The sequence below is a fragment of the Scyliorhinus torazame genome, chromosome 5 (assembly GCF_047496885.1).
Source record: "Scyliorhinus torazame isolate Kashiwa2021f chromosome 5, sScyTor2.1, whole genome shotgun sequence".
Taxonomy (NCBI): domain Eukaryota; kingdom Metazoa; phylum Chordata; class Chondrichthyes; order Carcharhiniformes; family Scyliorhinidae; genus Scyliorhinus; species Scyliorhinus torazame.
In genome coordinates, this window is record NC_092711.1 from 84,545,148 (window position 1) to 84,564,017 (window position 18,870).

General features: G+C 44.4%; 2 protein-coding genes and 1 pseudogene across 2 annotated transcripts in view; 2 read left to right on the top strand and 1 right to left on the bottom strand.

Annotated features, from left to right (window-relative positions):
• LOC140418722 (uncharacterized) overlaps positions 1-18,870 on the bottom strand; it is a 402,445-nt gene that overhangs the window by 93,123 nt on the left and 290,452 nt on the right. The gene's annotated exons all lie outside the window — the stretch shown is intronic.
• Positions 1-18,870, top strand: part of LOC140422824 (uncharacterized) — a 94,411-nt gene that overhangs the window by 6,101 nt on the left and 69,440 nt on the right. The window contains exon 3 of the mRNA XM_072507726.1: positions 1,477-2,614. Within this exon, the coding sequence (XP_072363827.1) occupies positions 1,592-2,614 (1,023 nt within the window). The 5' untranslated portion in view covers positions 1,477-1,591. The remainder of the gene's footprint in view (positions 1-1,476; positions 2,615-18,870) is intronic.
• On the top strand, positions 16,503-18,408 carry LOC140418734 (sodium/potassium-transporting ATPase subunit beta-1-like; annotated as a pseudogene).

Sequence of the window (18,870 nt, forward strand, 5' to 3'; positions counted from 1 at the left end):
TAGCAGGGAAGATGGAATCTACCATCAAGGAAGAAATAGCGAGGCATTTGGATGGAAATTGTCCCATTGGGCAGACACAGCATGGGTTTATAAAGGGCAGGTCGTGCCTAACTAATTTAGTGGAATTTTTTGAGGACATTACCAGTGCAGTAATGGATGTGGTATATCTGGATTTCCAGAAAGTCTTTGACAAGGTGCCACACAAAAGGTTGCTGCATAAGATAAAGATGCATGGCATTATGGGTAAAGTAGTAGCATGGATAGAGGATTGGTTAATGAATAGAAAGCAAAGAGTGGGGATTAATGGGTGTTTCTCTGGTTGCCAATCAGTAGTTAGTGGTGTCCCTCAGGGATCAGTGTTGGGCCCACAATTGTTCACAATTTACATAGATGATTTGGACTTGGGGACCAAGGGCAATGTGGCCAAGTTTGCAGATGACACTAAGATGAGTGGTAAAGCAAAAAGTGCAGAGGATACTGGAAGTCTCCAGAGGGATTTGGATAGGTTAAGTGAATGGGCTAGGATCTGGCAGATGGAATACAATGTTGACAAATGTGAGGTTATCCATTTTGGTAGGAATAACAGCAAAAGGGATTATTATTTAAATGATAAAATATTAAAACATGCTGCTGTGCAGAGAGACCTGGGTGTGCTAGTGCATGAGTCGCAAAAAGTTGGTTAAGGCGGCGAATGGAAGTTTGTCCTTCATTGCTAGAGCGATGGAGTTTAAGACTAGGGAGATTATGCTGCAATTGGATAAGGTGTTAGTGAGGCTACACCTGGAATATTGTGTTCAGTTTTGGTCTCCTTATCTGAGAAAGGACGCACTGGCACTGGAGGGTGTGCAGAGGAGATTCACTAGGTTAATCCCAGAGCTGAAGGGATTGGATTACGAGGAGAGGTTGAGTAGACTGGGACTGTACTCGTTGGAATTTAGAAGGATGAGGGGGGGATTTTATAGAAACATATAAAATTATGAAGGGAATAGATAGGATAGATGTGGGCAGGTTGTTTCCATTGGCGGGTGAAAGCAGAACTCGGGCGTCTAGCCTCAAAATAAGGGATAGTAGATTTAGGACTGAGTTTAGGAGGAACTTCTTCACCCAAAGGGTTGTGAATCTATAGAATTCCTTGCCAAGTGAAGGAGTTGAGGCTCTTTCATTAAATGTTTTTAAGATAAAGAGAGTTTTTTGAAGAATAAAGGTATTAAGGGTTAAGGTGTTCGGGCTGGAAAGTAGAGCTGAGTCCACAAAAGATCAGCCATGAACTTGTTGAATGGCAGAGCAGGCTCGAGGGGCCAGGTGGCCTACTCCTGCTCCTATTTTGTATGTTCTTCTAACAATCCAGCCGTTTTCATGGTCACTTTTTCCCAGTGCCGGCCCCACAAATGACCAGATTCATTCACCTCAATTTCACAACCTGCCTTTGTGTTTTTGTGGATTCTCTCTCACTACTTACTTTCTGTTTTAAATCAGTTTCACGGGGTGTTCGAAGGGGAGTCTCAAGGTCTGGAAACTGAAACCAAGAATCACATCAGGATCTGACAGAGTCCTCAATTTATCACAAACTGAATATCATTGTACTTTGAACATGGAAGGAAAAAGCATCGTTCACAGTGGGGAGAACCCGTACACGTTTTGTGTGTGTGGACGAGGATTCAGTCGATCATCAGGCCTCACAAGCCACAAATGTAGTCACACTGAGGAGAAACCGTGGGAATGTGCGGACTGTGGGAAAGGATTCAGTTACCCATCCCAGCTGGAAACTCATCGACGCAGTCACACTGGGGAGAGACCATTCACCTGCTCCAAGTGTGGGAAGGGATTCACTGAGTCATCCAGTCTGTCCACACACGAGCGAGTTCACACTGTGGAGAAACCATTTCAATGTCCAGTCTGCGGGAAGTGCTATAAAAGATCTGGGGATCTGATGTGCCATCAACGTGTTCACACTGACGACAGACCGTTCAGGTGCTCTCACTGCGGGACTGGGTTCAGACGATCATCTCACCTCACTGTACATCAGCGAGTTCACACTGGGGAGAAGCCATTCGTCTGCGCCGAGTGTGGGAAGGGATTCACTCAGTCATCGGCCCTGCTGAGTCACCAGCGAGTTCACAGTGGGGAGAGACCATTCACCTGCTCCAAATGTGGGAAGGGATTCACTCAGTTATCCACCCTGCAGACACACCAGCGAATTCACACTGGGAAGAGGCCATTTGCCTGCGCCAAGTGTGGGAAGGGATTCACTCAGCCATCCGCTCTGCAGAACCACCAGCGAGTTCACACTGATGAGAGACCGTTTCAATGTCCAGACTGCGGGAAGTGCTATAAAAGTTCTGCCGAACTGATGCAGCATCAACGTGTTCACACAGACGAGAAACCGTTTAGGTGCTCTCACTGCGGGACTGGGTTCAGGCGATCATCTGACCTCACTGTACATCAGCGGGTTCACACTGGGGAGAGGCCATTCACCTGCACCGAGTGTGGGAAGGGATTCACTCAGTCATCAGCACTGCTGAGTCACCAGCGAATTCACACTGGGGAGAGACCGTTCACCTGCTCAGATTGTGGGAAGAGATTCACTCAGTCATCCCACCTGCTGACACACCAGCGAGGCCACAAGTAACTACAGTGATTGGATTTTGCTGATCCTCACATTCAGGACTGAACCATGTTCATTTGGGTCTCTTTCTGCTGATAACAAACTCCAGCCCATTTACAGGGGCTAATATTCTGGCTAAAAGTCAAATAAATCAGATTTGTGTTAAATGCGCAGTGTTGAAACTTTTTAATATCTCTGACACAGGTTAGTTCCTTTTGAAGTACTCTCACTCTCCCCTGTCTCTTCCATCCTCATCTCCAACAAGAAGTGTGAGGAGCTTGTGGAGCTTCTTTGTGACTGAGATTGAGTAAATCCGATCAGCTGCCTCTGCTGCTTCCCTCCCTTCCACGAGCCCACCGGACCAAAGTGCCTCTAAATTTCATCCTTTCCCGAGCCCTGAACCCACATCTTTCTCTAGTTTCTCACTCATCTCCCCTCATGCCCTCTCAGAGCTCATCTTGTCCATGAGGTCCAGCTCCTGCTCCATCGACCCGATTCCCACTGAGCTACTGATCAACCAACTACCCTGTGTCCATGGATATTGTCAACATTTCTCACTCTTCAGGTACTATCCCTCTGTCCTTCAAATCTGCCATCATCAACCCCTCCTCAATAAAACAAACCCTTGACCCTGCCATCCTTCCAAATTACTGCCCCATCTTCAGCCTCCCTCTCCTCTGCAAACTCTTTGAACATGTTGTCATCTCCGAAATCCTTGCCCATCTTTCCCAGAACTTCCATGTTTGAATCACTTCAATCAGTTCTCTGCCCTGTCACAGCGGTGAATACAAGAGACAAACAGAATCGTACCCGGAGGGAAAGACAGACAATCCAGGAGCTTGGATGCAAGGGCGGCAAGGTAGCACATTGGGTAGCACTGTCGATTCACAGCACCAGGGACTCGGGTTCGATTCCCGGCTTGAGTCACTGTCTGTGCGGAGTCTGCAAGTTCTCCCCGTGTCTGCGCAGGTTTCCTCCGGGTGCTCCGGTTTCCTCCCACAGTCCAAAGATGTGCAGGTAAGGTGGATTGGCCATGCTAAATTGCCCTTTGTGTCCAAAAGGTTAGGTGGGGCTACTGGGTTACAGGGATAGGGTGGAGGTGTGGGCTTAAGTAGGATGCTCTTTCCCAGGGCTGGTACAGACTCGATGGGCCGAATGGCCTCCTTCTGCGCTGTACATTCTCTGATTCTATGAGGTGAGATTGTCCTTTCTGAGCTTCAGCCAGGTGATGTTAAACACTCAGACGGGAAAGACAAAAATCTGCAACATGTTTAAAACAGCTGATTTATTTTACCAATATCTAGAATGTTGAACTCCAGTCCCTGAGAGGCTATTATCATCAGAAACAAACTCCAACTATCAGAGTAAAAACCTCCAAGTTCTGGTCAAGAGAGAGGCCATTTGGCCCACTGTATGTATGCTGGCTGAAGTGGAGCTATTCCGCTTCATCCCATTTTGCAGATCTCAGTCGATTGTCCTGTATGTCCCAGTCCTTCAATTGGATATCCAAGACATCTATTTTAAAGTGATCAGGATTTCTGCTTCTATGACCCTATCAGACAGTGAGATCTGGACGCCCACCACTGAAATGATGACCTCCTAGAAGCCATAGCTTTGCCAAAAGAAGTATCCATTCTAAAGTGTAAGGTCCGTATTCAAGACAACACTATAGAAGCACAAGGAAACACCCTTGCAGACCGAGTAGCAAAGGAAGCTGCCTCCCAGTGGGATTTTTCAGCAGAACCAAGACACATCTACAAATTGGGAGTGACCGATTTATTACAAGATCTACGTGAAATGCAACATGACTACACAAGAAGAGAAATGGTCATGATTAGACTCAGGCATCCAGTTGTATGATGATATTTGGAGACAAGTTCAGACTGATAAACCAGTTGCACCACAGGCACTGATGCCATTTCTGGCCCAACAGATCCGTTCATGGGGACATTTAGCCCCTCAACAGATGATGGCTCGATTCCAGAAAAGTTGGTGTGGGAAAGATTCAAAAAACATGCACAATTGGTATCAAACCACTGTGTAACATGTCAAAAGAACAACCTACGACCTATAACATCAATGCCTCAGCTAAAAGCTGCCCCTGCAGGACCATTCCAGAACATACAGGTCGATTACATCACCCTTCCTACATGTCAAAGATACACTGACATCCTTGTAATAGTGGATATGTTCTCTCGATGGGTCGAGGCTGCTCCAGCCAGGAGGGCTACAGCCACCCATACAGCCAAAGTCCTATGCAAAGGCTATATTCCCAGATGGGGAGTACCAGCTAGCATTGACTCAGACAATGGAACCCACTATACAGGTGCTGTTTGCCAGGAGGTGTGCAGGTTACTGAACATCGATTGGAATCTACACTGCCCTTATCATCCAGAAACATCAGGACAAGTGGAACGCATGAACCTGACTTTAAAAGAACGGTTGTCCAGATACAACCAAGAAGGCATAAATTGGATTCAAGCCTTGCCACTAGTTTTGTGCAAACAGAACCACAGGCCTAAGCCCATTTGAGGTCATCACTGGCAGACCCATGTCCCTGCCAGGAACTATTGACTTAAGAAAGGCAGACTGCCATCTGATGTGTGATGCTTTACTTAGTTATTGTCAAAACTTAACAAATGCTGTCAGGTGTTGGCGGCGTGGCGCGAGCCTCCTGAGGGGGGCCACAACTTGGTGCCCGGCGAATCCGTTTACAGAAAACAAATTCAGCGCGAACCGTTAGGAGCCAAGTGGGAAAGCCCCTACCAGATATTACTCACAAACCAGTCAGCCGTGAAACTCCAAGGAAAGAAATCATGGATTGACATTTCCAAAATCCCGACTCTTCCCTTCCCCAATGTGGAGATACCAGAACCAAAGAAAATGATAAACGATGAGGTTCAGAGATGGCGATCTGCAGGCCGCCCATTAAACACTTTCAAGGGATGGTATCAACATGTCTGTGATCAGAAACTGAATCCGCCCCAAGTAACCTTCCCAACTGGGACCATATGTTTAATCGGCTATAATCATCGAGCTTGGAATGTGGGACACAGTAATTGTGAATATTATTTGGATGTGAGTGCCAGTACACAGTGCACTCATGACACAAGAAAGGTCTATGGACGTGAAGGGAATCCCATCGAATTTAAAGGGCTACCTAATCACACCGATGGGACAAATTTGACAGAACGTTGGTCCCCACAAGTGGTTGCCCAATATTCTACCTATAATGGCACTTAGCTCCCAGTGAGCTGGAGAGGAGTGTGCTATTTAGGATTCATTGTCCCCTTCATCTGCCATTCCCTTTCCCTTTCCCTAGCCAATGCAATAAACGCAGACTCAAAACATGGACCTCATCCCACAGTTTGAGAAATATCAACCTACCACTATCATCATGAGGTCTAAACGCGAGATCACAGGGGCTGAGAAATTATCTTCTGCTCTCATCCCTGCCTATGGCGTCATTGTATTGACCAGAGAATACATTAAATTGGCCGCAGCATTAAGAAAATAGCCAATGACACTGCCCGAACCCGAAGTAGCATTTCAGCCGAGATGCTAGCCATTCGCACTGTGGCTTTACAGAATCGGGTGGCACTTGACTATTTGCTAGCCGAAAAAGGTGGCACCTGTGCCTTGATTGGTGCAGTGTTGCACCTACATCCCAGTAATTCAGAAGAAATCAAAAGCTTGTCAGCACATATTCAAGAAGAAGTTAGGAAACTTTACCAACCCTCTGACACCACTCTTTGGGGATGGCTCTCTGGATGGGTGGGTGGCACAGGAATTTCCATCATTCAGGGATTTCTCTTATTTTTCATTTTTGGGCTTGTCATTTACATAGTGGTCTTGCTGATCAGATGCATTGGCCAATGTCTGGCTACCCATAATGCCCCATCAATCAAAGTGGTTCATAGTGGTCCAACTGCACAACCAACCCAAGACATTGAACAAGGCTCCTACTATTGAACTTTTATTACAGCATTATTACCCAATTATTACTACAATCAATTTCCATTATTACTGAATTGTTATTGTACTGTATAATTACTTTTTTGAATAAAATACTTCCAGAATGCTTGTAATGCTTACAAAGCTTTGCCCGCTCCACTGTTGAAGGCTGTTCTCAAACAAGTGAACCATTCACGACAATGTGAATGAGTTCCTCCCCGTGCTTACTTCTATCCTGTCGCATTTCTTAATTTCTATGTGTTATTTTGATTAATCTTATTAATCTTTAGAAGAATCAAAAGGGGGGGACTGATAGAAATTGGCTTTTCTAGTCAGCTATAGATGATAAAGGTAAAAGGGTGAAATGAGAACACATTAATCATATTAAGCATTATTTGAGTGCAACAGTAGCTGGAAACCCATTAAGGGTTAATCCAGATCATACACTTTAATTTTCGTTCATTAAATCTAGATTTTAACATTTGCAAATTGCTTGAGACAAGCAACGTCAGTGATGCCAACTAGCTAAAAGACCCCATTGTATGCTGCTGCTTTTCCAGCACAGCAGTCCCGTTTCCATGGTAATAGACAGTCTGAGGTCAAAATGCCCTGAAGGCTGTGTTTTTTCAATTAATATTGAGATGCAGTTGTCGATAATTTGGAGAATTGGCAAGCGATGGAATGGGAAAATTAAACCAACATATTCAAATACCTATATCTCTTAAATTGATGGACAGACACTTTGGTCGAATTGATAAATTATAAATTCGTTCAAGCCAATCAGCAGTAAAAAGAAGGCCAGACTTTGAGATAACAATTCTCTTAAGAGTCACTTGCCGGAATGGAAAAGTGCTTCTGTTGCTCTGTTCTGTTTCTCTTCTTGCTCATTCCACCTATATTTCTGAAACCTTTGCTGCTCGCTTTGCTAATCGCAATTGCCCAGTTATTTTATCTGGTGTATTATGATTTGAATGAAAACTCAACTTCTATGTTCATAAAAGAAAATTAATCTGACTAGCTTGCGCAGGGCTAGTTCTTTCTAAATTTTGTATCAAAAACAAGTTTTCCAGTGGCACAGCTGACAAATGAAGTTCAACTGGACTTTGCCAAAAAGCACAGACTTGACCTCTGTTATTTGGGAACTGGGAAGGGATAACGCATATCCAAGGTTCTGACTAGACACAGAGATCTATTATCCCCCTTCCACTCCCAATCCTCTGCTAATTACTTTAAATCTAAACCCCTTGGTTATTGATCTGTTCATGAAATAGATCCTTCTTATCCATTCTATCCGGGCCCCTCATAATGTTAAACACCTCAGTTAATCTCTCCTCAGCGTCCTCTGTTCCACAGAAAACCACCTCAGCCTCTCCAATCTTTCATCATTGTTAAAATTCTCCATTTGTGTCAACATCCTCGTCAATCTCCTCTGCATCCTCTCTGGTATGAATACATCCTTCCTGTAATGTGGTGGCCAGAACTGTACTCCGTAATGCATCTGTGGTTTAACTAGTGTTTTGGACTGCTCCAGTATAACCTCCCTGATCTTATAATAAAAACAGAAAATGCTGGAAATACTCAGCAGCTCTGGCAGCATCTGTGGAGAGAGGGGTTTCAGATCTTTCCTCCAATAAAAATTGCTGGGAATATTCCCTGCTCTAGTACTCTTTGTCCCCGTGAATAACAACGTATCTCTCTGCCTTTATAATCACTGTATCTACCTCTCCTGTCACCTTCGGGGATCTGTGACATGCACTCTTATGCCCCTCTGTCCCTCGACACCTCACTATCATACCATTCATATTCTTTCCCTTTGTCGTGTTTTTCCTCCCCAAATGTATTTGTTACCCCGCGCTTCTCTGGATTGACCTCAATTTGCTACTTTTCTGACCGGCTGATCAGCCTATTGATGTCTTCCTGCAGTCATTACAGCCTTGGTTCAAACATGCACAAAAGTGCTGAATGCCAGAGGTGAGGTGAGACTGTCTGCCCTTGACATCAAGACAGCATTTGACCGAGTATGGCATCAAGGAGCCCCAGCTCATCTGGAGTCAATGGGAATCAGGGGGAACACTCTCCGCTGGTTGGAGTCGTACCTGGTATAAAGGAAGATGGTATTGGTGGTTGGAGGCCAACCATTTCAGCTCCAGGACATCACTGCAGGAGTTCCTCAGGGCAGTGTCCTCGGCCCAACCATCTTCAGCTGCTTCATCAATGATCTGCCTTCATCATAAGTTCAGAAGTGGGGATGTTTGCGGATGACTGTACAATGTTCAGCACCATTCGCGACTCCTCAAATAATGAAGTAGCCCTTGTCCAAATGCAGCAAGACCTGGACAATATCCAGGCTTGGGCTGATAAGTGGCAAGTTACATTCGTGCCACACAAGTGTCAGGCAATGACTACCTCCTCCAAGAGAGGATCTAACCATCGCCCCTTGACATTCAATGACATTCCATCGCTGAATCCCCACAATCAACATCCTGGGGGGTGCCATTGATCAAAAACTGAACTGGACGAGCCATATTCGCACTGCGGCTACCAGGGCAGGTCAAAGACGAGGAATTCTACAATGGGTAACTCATGTCCTGACAACCCCCCCCACAAAGCCTGTCCACCATCTGCAAAACACAAGTCAGGAGTGTAATAGAATACTCTCCACTTGCCTGGATGAGTTCAGCTCCAACAACACTCAAGAAGCTCAACAGCATCCAGGACAAAGCAGCCCGCTTGATTGCTCCTCCACAAACATTCAAACCATCCATCACCGACGAACAGTGGCAGCCATGTGTACCATCTACAAGATGCACTGCAGTAACTCATCAATGTTCCTTAGTCAGCACCTTCCAAATCCATTACCATCTGGAAGGCCAAGAACAGCAGATCACTGGGAATCCCGCCACCTGGAGAATCCCCTCCAAGTCACTCACCACCCTGACTGGGAAATATATCACCGTTCCTTCACTGTCGCTGGGAGAAAATCCTGGAACTCTCTCCCTAACAGCACAGTGGGTGTACCTACACCTGAAGGACTGCAGCGGTTCAAGAAGGAAACTCCCCACCACGTTCTGAAGGGCATCGAGGGATGGGCAATAAATGCTGCCTCAACCAGTGAAGCCCACATCCCATAAATGAATAATAAAAGTCTGCAGCTTTCTTGCTCACTGTCAAAAAGAGGGCCGTAAATTACTTAATCATGTCCCCATGTTAAAGTCTAAAGCATTGATATAGATCTCAAGAAGCATGGAATCATGTCCTGCGAAATCTAGAATCCCACTGGAAATACTCCACCAATCACAAACATACCTCTCGACCACTGCCCTTTGCTTCCTGCTGCTCCAGTTGATGTCACTTCCTGCACTTGTGATTGTTCTGGACATGAGAAGTATCCTGGTTTTCCCACGTGGAACAGGACTGGAATCCCCAGCCAGGTCTTTAGTTATTTGATTAGTTGACTTAAACAAAATAAACTTCAGATTAAAATAAATAAAGATTCATCAGCTTCTCACCAATCAGCTTCTTCCATTGAACTGAAGTCACCTTACTTTTATCAGGAATTCACTGAAATGTATTTGTTAATTGTTTTTAAAAATTAATTTCGAGTACCCAATTCTTTTTTTTCCCAATTAAGGGACAATATAGTGTGGCCAATTCACCTACCCTGCACATCTTTGGTTGTGCGGGTAAAACACAGGCAGACACGGGGAGAATGTGCAAACCCCACACGGACAGTGACCCGGGGCCGGGATCGAAACCAGGTCCTCAGCGCCTTCAGGCAGCAGTGCTAACCAGTGTGCCACCATGCCACCCTTTTTTGTTGATTGTTAATATCTAAACCTCTCAAATGATTAATTGACTAAAAAATTCAGGTGTCTTCACTCTGACAATTGCAACTTCATCTTTATCCCCTAGATTTGATGAATGGACCATGTACTGTAATTCTATGAACGATGATCAGATTGATTTTAGTTTTGTGATAATTAATGAATCATCTCACTTTATCATTGATGAATGCAGTGACCAGGATGTGCTCTCCACAGGACTGGGATGCCCTGTCATTGCCTTTATTTATTCCATTATTAACTGACTGAAGCAACAATAAACTTCAGGTTAAAATAAGAACATAAGAACTAGGAGCAGGAGTAGGCCATCTGGCCCCTCGAGCCTGCTCCACCATTCAATGAGATCATGGCTGATCTTTTGTGGACTCAGCTCCACTTTCCGGCCTGAACACCATAACCCTTAATCCCTTTATTCTTCAAAAAACTATCTATCTTTATCTTAAAAACATTTAATGAAGGAGCCTCTACTGCTTCACTGGGCAAGGAATTCCATAGATTCACAACCCTTTGGGTGAAGGCGTTCCTCCTAAACTCAGTCCTAAATCTACTTCCCCTTATTTTGAGGCTATGCCCCCTAGATCTGCTTTCACCCGCCAGTGGAAACAACCTGCCCGCATCTATCCTGTCTATTCCCTTCATAATCTTATATGTTTCTATAAGATCCCCCCCTCATCCTTCTAAATTCCAACGAGTACAGTCCCAGTCTACTCAACCTCTCCTCATAATCCAACCCCTTCAGCTCTGGGATTAACCTAGTGAATCTCCTCTGCACACCCTCCAGTGCCAGTACGTCCTTTCTCAAGTAAGGAGACCAAAACTGAACACAATACCCCAGGTGTGGCCTCACTAACACCTTATACAATTGCAGCATAACCTCCCTAGTCTTAAACGCCATCCCTCTAGCAATGAAGGACAAAATTCCATTTGCCTTCTTAATCACCTGTTGCACCTGAAAACCAACTTTCTGCGACTCATGCACTAGCACACCCAGGTCTCTCTGCACAGCAGCATGTTTTAATATTTTATCATTTAAATAATAATCCCTTTTGCTGTTATTCCTACCAAAATGGATAACCTCACATTTGTCAACATTGTATTCCATCTGCCAGACCCTAGCCCATTCACTTAGCCTATCTAAATCCCTCTGCAGACTTCCAGTATCCTCTGCACTTTTTGCTTTACCACTTATCTTAGTGTCGTCTGCAAACTTGGAAACATTGCCCTTGGTCCCCAACTCCAAATCATCTATGTAAATTGTGAACAGTTGTGGGCCCAACACTGATCCCTGATGGACACCACTAGCTACTGATTCATGAATAAAGATTCATCAGCCACTCACCAATCAGCTCGTTCCATTTGCCTGAAGTCACGTTATTTTTATCAGGAATTAACTGAAATGATTTTCTTCATTTTTGTTATATAAACAGTTTGGATTTTAACTTACTGAAGAATTCAGACTTTTTCACTGTTACAGTCACTTGTCATTCAGCTTCAACTTTATCCCCAAGATTTGATTAATTGAACACTGACTGCAATTATATAAATGATCAAATTGATGTCAGGTTTATACTAATTAATGAATCATGACTTATAGTTCATTAATACAGTGACCATAATGCTTCTCCATCCTCTCGCTGTACTCTTCATGTTTTATAAAGTTCTAGCATAATCTCCTTGCTCTTATATTCCAGGCCATGTCCAAGAAAGGATTCGATCTATCCAGCTACCTGTGGATAGGGACACCAATGCCTCCCTGTTGCTCACCAGTTCTAAGTCTCATCCTATTTATAGTTCATTCACTTGTCTTGTTTTCACTCTGAAATTCATTATCTCTCACCGTTTGTAGCACAATGGTTAACACTGTTACTTCACAGCGCCAGGGTCGATTCCCAGCTTCGGTCACTGGGTTGTAATGCAGAACAAGGCCAGCAGCGCGGGTTCAATTCCCGTACCAGCTTACCCCAATAGGTGCCGGAATGTGACGATTTGGGGCTTTTCACAGTAACCTCATACTTGTGGCAATAAAAGATTATTATGTCTGTGTGGAGTCTGCACGTTCTCTCCGTGTCCGCCTGGATTTCCTCCGCGTGCTCCAGTTTCCTCCCTCAAGTCCTGAAAGATGTGCTTGTTTGGTGAATCGGACATTCTGAATTCTCCCTGTGTACCTGAAAAGGCGCTGGAGTTTTAAAAAGATTGAATTCCATTTGCAATTGTTCTCCCCATCTGACCAGTCCACTGATATCTTCCTGCAGTCCATGGCTTTCTCCCGCAATGTCAACCATATGCAGAATTGTTGTATCATCTGCAAATTTCATAATCATTCATATGTACCAGAGAACTGTGGAACCCCACTGGAAACAGGCATCCAGACATCATTCAGTCCTGGATGTGATTCACAGCAGCAATAACAGCAGAATCCATCCCCTGCTGTCGCCTGTGAACTTGCTGTTGGCTCAGCAGGTTGTTTGACTGAGCGAATCCCCTCCCACACACACAGCAGGTGTACGGCCTCTCCCCACTGTGAACTATGTGTCAGCAGATTCCATTTACTTTTAAATCCCTTCTCGCAATCGGAGAATTGAAAGACCTCTGATCAGTGTGAATAAGTTGGTGTGTTGTAAGGTGGGATGACTGAGTGAATTTCTTGCAAGTGTATAGTCTCTCCCCAGTGTGAACCCGCTGGTGTATCAGATGGTCGGATGAATCAATGAATTCCTGCCCACACACAGGGCAGATGAACGGTCTCTCCCCAGTGTGAATTCAATGGTGTCTCAGAAGGTGAGGTGATCGGGTGAATTCCTTCCCGAACTTGGAGCAGGTGAATGGCCTGTCCCCAGTTTGAGTGCGCTGGTGTTTCAGAAGATCCTTTTTGCTTTTAAATGTTTTCTCACAATCAGAACAATTAATTTGTCTCAGATCAGTGTGAACAAATTGGTGAGTCAGAAGGTAGGAGGGACAAGTTGAATCTCTTCCCACAGTGGGAGCAGGTGAATGGCCTCTCCCTAGTGTGAGTGCCTTGATGTATCAGTAAATCCTTTCTGCTTTTCTAGTTCTTCTCACATTTAAAAGGTCTCTGATCAGTATGAACAAGTTGGTGTGTCAGGAGGTGTGATGACTGAGTGAATCCCTTTCCACAGGCAGAGCAGGTGAACGGCCTCTCGACATTGGCTGAAACTCTGCATCATGTCTCAAACTCCAGGAGAAAAATGGACCTTTCTGTTTGTGGCTGTAAACAGATGAAACCCTGTGGGTGTGGAGCAAACATTTCAACATTTGTTGTTGAAATATGGCAGCAGGATGAAACAATCCACCAACAATTCAGGGCTTGATTTAAGGGAATAACTAGGCAGTCAGGGAATGTCACCCTGAGGTCAAGGAGTCTCTGGTTTCAGTTGGTGCATGGACAGAAGAGTTAGGACAGGTTAGGGAGAAGGTTAATACTGTCATCATTCAGAACAACACAGACTTTCAAGCAACAACTGAGGAACTTTACTGTCCAATTTAATATTCACATAATATATTTATAGATCAGAGACAGAAGAACAGGAATTTGCAATCAGTTTGGAGATAACTCCGATATTTTCCATTCTTAAACATTTTGTCTTGAAAGATACCAAATGGGATGAAGCCAAATCTTGAAAAGGCAAAGTCTTTAGTTTAAATCATCACCGTGCTGTCAGTGGAAAGGGTTAACTTCTCTGCTCTCAAAGGTGTTGGAGCAAACGTGATCAAATGCGCACAACTGTGTTGACTTTACGTAACTTTATTTTCAGATATGAAATGAATCAAACACCATTTTAAACTTTGTTTTCTCAATTCATTTGTCAACTTTTTCAGCTTTGCCCAAATTAGTTTTTTCCCCTCTTTCTTCAGGCACTTTTCCAAGTGACTCAAATAAAACAAAAGAAAAATAAAAGTAAAACGATCAGCTTTCACAGGTAACCAAAGCTTCAACGTTCTTAGACCAAAAAGACTTAAAGAGGTGGAGCTTCCAAAAGATTGTGAAATCCAATGCACAAAATTAAGGCTGAAGATTAACTTCAGTGAATCCAACTTGTCACTGCCTTTTACAATTGTACAAGTAAATTGCAATTCATACTTAAAGATTTACTTTCACTCAGTAATTAGAACTTCACTTTTCTCAGCACAGACTCTTTAGATTAAACACCAATTGTTCACTTTGGGTGGCACAATAGCACAGTGGGCAGGTTGCACTGTTGCTTCACAGCGCCAGGGTCCCAAGTTTGATTCCCGGCTTGGGTGACTGAATGTGCAGAGTCAGCACGTTCTATTCATGTCTGCGTGTGTTTCCTCCCACAAGTCCCGAAAGAGGTGCTGTTGGGTAATTTGGGCATTCTCAATTCTCCCTCTACATACCCGAACAGGCGCTGGAATGTGGCGATAAGAGGCTTTCACAGTAACTTCATTGCAGTGTTAATATAAGCCTACTTGTGACAATACAGATTATTATCAGCTGGTGTGTGGAGAAGATCATGTTCCTGTAGATCTGTCAGCACAGAAACCGCACTGTGCGTTTGTAACCATTCAGTCTGCAAGTAGATGAATCTTTTAAACATGACCCTAGTGAAGGTCTTCCCGGTGCTGCTAAGGAGTGAGACATCCCTGTAGTTGCTACAATCTCCTCTGTCACTGCTGTTTTTATCAGTTGTGATGATTTTAGCAACATGCACATGGAATGGTTCCGACCTCCCAACAAAGGAGGAGATCGTGAAGGTGTGACAGTCGATGGGACTTTGTGTTTGAGCAGTTCAGCTGGAATTCCATCCTTGCTGGCCGCTTTTATGCTTGTTGAGCAATCAATGACCTTGTCCAACTGAACCATGACAGGAAGCTGCAGGAGAGTCAGACAGCGATTGGGAGATGTCCGTCTGATGGAGCACAGCTGACAGTCATGTTCAACCGAGCGGGACATAGATTATCATAGAATTTACAGTGCAGAAGGAGGCCATTCGGCCCATCGAGTCTGCACCGGCTCTTGGAAAGAGCACCCTACCCAAGGTCAACACCGCCACCCTATCCCCATAACCCAGTAACCCCACCCAACACTAACCCCACCCAGACTGTTTACATCTGTCAGGATGTCACCATCTGGGATTTCAAGGGAACGTCTTTGGTGATGGTCAGACCCAGAGCCCTCTTCTTCCCATCACACACAGCACATAGATTTCTGTTATCACAGGCAGTGTGGAATTACTGACGTTGGCTGTCCAGTGTTTATTTTCACAATCTCTCCATCTTTTACAAAACTGTCTTGACTACTTTCACATGATGCAGTGTTCTCGGTGTTGGGTTTATGTTGTACATCAGGTCGGCTTTGCTTTTTGCTTCAATGACAGATGTCATCTCTGCTGAGTGGCTCTCAAACCAGTCTGTGTTGTGGGTTCCACCGTTACCTTCGAATCCTGTCAGATCTTTCCAGTGCAGAAGGAGGCCATTTGGCCCATCGAGTCTGCAGTGACCCTGTGAAAGAGCACTCAACCTCGGCCCACTCCCCCGCTCTGTCCCCCTAACCCTGGCTGCTGCTGCTGTGTCAGAAATGATTGAACTCAGTGACTTCCAAGTTTCATCAATATCAATGTTGATTGATGAAGTTTTTATTGATGTGCCTGTGAAATATTTCACAGTTTAGTTTAATGCTCCTTGATAATGTCATTTCACAATGGACATGTTACTGTGAGGAATGTGTGAGTAACAATTGTCAGCAAGGATTAATCAGCACTTTCTAATTGGAGATGTTAATCAGTGGAACCTTTCAAACTCTGAATTGTAGATTTTGGATCAAACATCAATTTCGGATTGAAGTGAAAGTTCAGAATTGTCTTGTTCCTGTTCAGAGTTCCTGAATGAAGCTTCACCTTCCGCGGGACTCCTGACACCTGGAGCTTCTCAACTCCACTTCCCGCCCCCCCCGCCCCCACCCAAGCCCGCGCCCCTCCCCCTCCCTTCCTCCGCTCCCCCCCCCCCCCCCCGCCCCGCCCCTTTCTTGTTTGAAAAGCAACGGCCGCCGCGCGAGGGAGTGCGCGCGCCGCCGGCCAGCATCAGCTCAACAGCGAGGCCAAGCTTTCCTCAAACTCTCCCACAATCCCCCGCGCAGCCTCCTCGAGACAGCATGGCCCGGGCCCGGGCCAAGGGCAAGGAGGCAGGTGGAGACTGGAAGAAATTCCTCTGGGATTCCGAAATAAAAAAGCACTTTTTAGGCAGGACCGGCAGTCGTTGGCTCAAGATATTCTGGTTCTTCTTGATCTTCTATGGCTGCCTCGCTGGGATCTTCATTGGAACCATTCAAGCGCTGCTGCTCACGATTAGTCCATTTGAACCCAAACACCAAGACAGAGTTGCACCCCCAGGACTATCACAAACGCTGTATTTGTTCAAAACAGAAAGTTCCTTTAGTATGTCAGACCCAAACTCCTACGAAAGTTTTGCGAAAAGTTTGAACACGTTCTTGGATCTTTACAATGACTCCAGTCAGGGTGGCAACACTCCTTTTGAGAACTGTGAAGAGATTCCTCCAGCCTACATTCATGCAGGCCCACTGGATGATTCAGGACAGAAGAGAGCGTGCAGATTTTACCGGACGTGGTTTAAGACTTGCTCTGGATTAAATGATCCTAATTACGGTTATGCTGAAAACCCCGCATTGTTCCGAAGCTCAACAGGATTCTTAACTTTTATCCCGGGCCTCCGAAGAATTCCACCGAACTTGCAGAAGAGTTGCAAATCAATTATAATCCGTTTATTATTCCCATTCATTGTGCAGCAAAGAAAGAAGACTGAGATAAAGTTGGACCTGTGAAATAGTTTTCATAGAATTTACAGTGCAGAAGGAGGCCATTCGGCCCATCGAGTCTGCACCAGCTCTTGGAAAGAGCACCCTACCCAAGGTTCACACCTCCACCCTATCCCCATAACCCAGTAAGCCCACCCAACACTAAGGGCAATTTTGGACACGAAGGGCAATTTATCATGGCCAATCCACCTAACCTGCACATCTTTGGACTGGGAGGATTCAGCGGCTTTCCTTTGCAGTACTACCCATACATGGCAAGCGTCTGCAGGAAAAATACCTTCGGTTCTTTGTTGCTATTCAGTTTACGAACGTCAAACAGAACACGGAAGTGCGCATTGAGTGTAAAGTGTATGGTGATAACTACATAATACAATTTTCCCCATTATTTCAAATTAGTCTTGAACAAACTGTCGTATATATAGGACCTACACTTAATCTATATGCTTTACACTAGCTTTCTGCATTTACCTCGGTATGTAACATTAAAAACAATAGTAGTACATATTTATTCCACTGTAAATGATAATACTTGAGCTATGGGAATGCCCATTACTGTAAACTATAATTCCACTAATGTGTAGCAGTGTTTGTGTTCTTGGGTATTGCTGCCTTGTGCCTCATGTGAGTTTGAGTGTACATTCACAGGTCCTTCAAATTATGTTGCAGTTTTTAAGCACACTTTGCTTTCCAAGTTGTAAATACTCTGAAAATTGCCATGGTATTTGATTTTGTTTCTGTTATGCCCATGTGTATGAATATACTGCACTCTGAAGTTTGTGTCGGGGAGGGAGGAAAAGTTGCTTTTTTTTTGGCAACGTTAAGTGTATGGTGATGGGTTTTATTATGCTTCCTTTTAGATCTGTTTAGTCTTCAATCCATGTTGAGATCTGCGTCTGGCTATCAAGCTATTGTGATTAGTTATTAAAGTTGTTTGCTGGAACCATCACATGGTGGTGTCCAGGAATGTTTTAAACCATTTTCATGGAAGATTTTATATTTATGCAGTTGTAAAATTTTTTGCAAAGTGTAATTATAAAAGAGACCAAAGTCATTGGTAAAATCATAATCTTTATTTTAAACCAATGCAGTAGGATGGTGTTCATGGTGTGCAATGTAACATCTGTAAACTTGTTGGGAGATCAATACTCCACCCCATTTAAAACATCAACAAATAAAACTCATGAACCTAAAAAAAAGAGTTCTTGACTCAAGGAGAATATCACAGATGGTGCTTTTAAAATGGGACGTTGTAACTCTGAAAATCAGTGACATCTGAAAGTATTTAACTGTAGCCAATTATAGCATTTGTTAACATCAGCAGATATTGTCAGACCATCAATCCTGGATTTGATTAACAGCAGCACAAAGAGCAAAATCCAATCCCTGCAGGCACTTGACAACTTGCTGATGTCTCAGCTCATATCATGACTGAGTGAATCCCTTCCCACAGAGTCGATGTTGATCTCGGCCCTTTGTGAACCTTCTCCTTAGTGTGACTTTGTTGGTGTCTTAAAAGGCTGGATGACTGAGTGAAGGTAGCAAAGTTAAGGAGAAACTATTTCTACCAAAGGGCTGACTCTGTGGACTTCATTGCCCCAGAGTGCGGTGAATTCTGGGACAGTGAGTAAATTTCAAGAGGAGTTAGACAGATTTTTAAT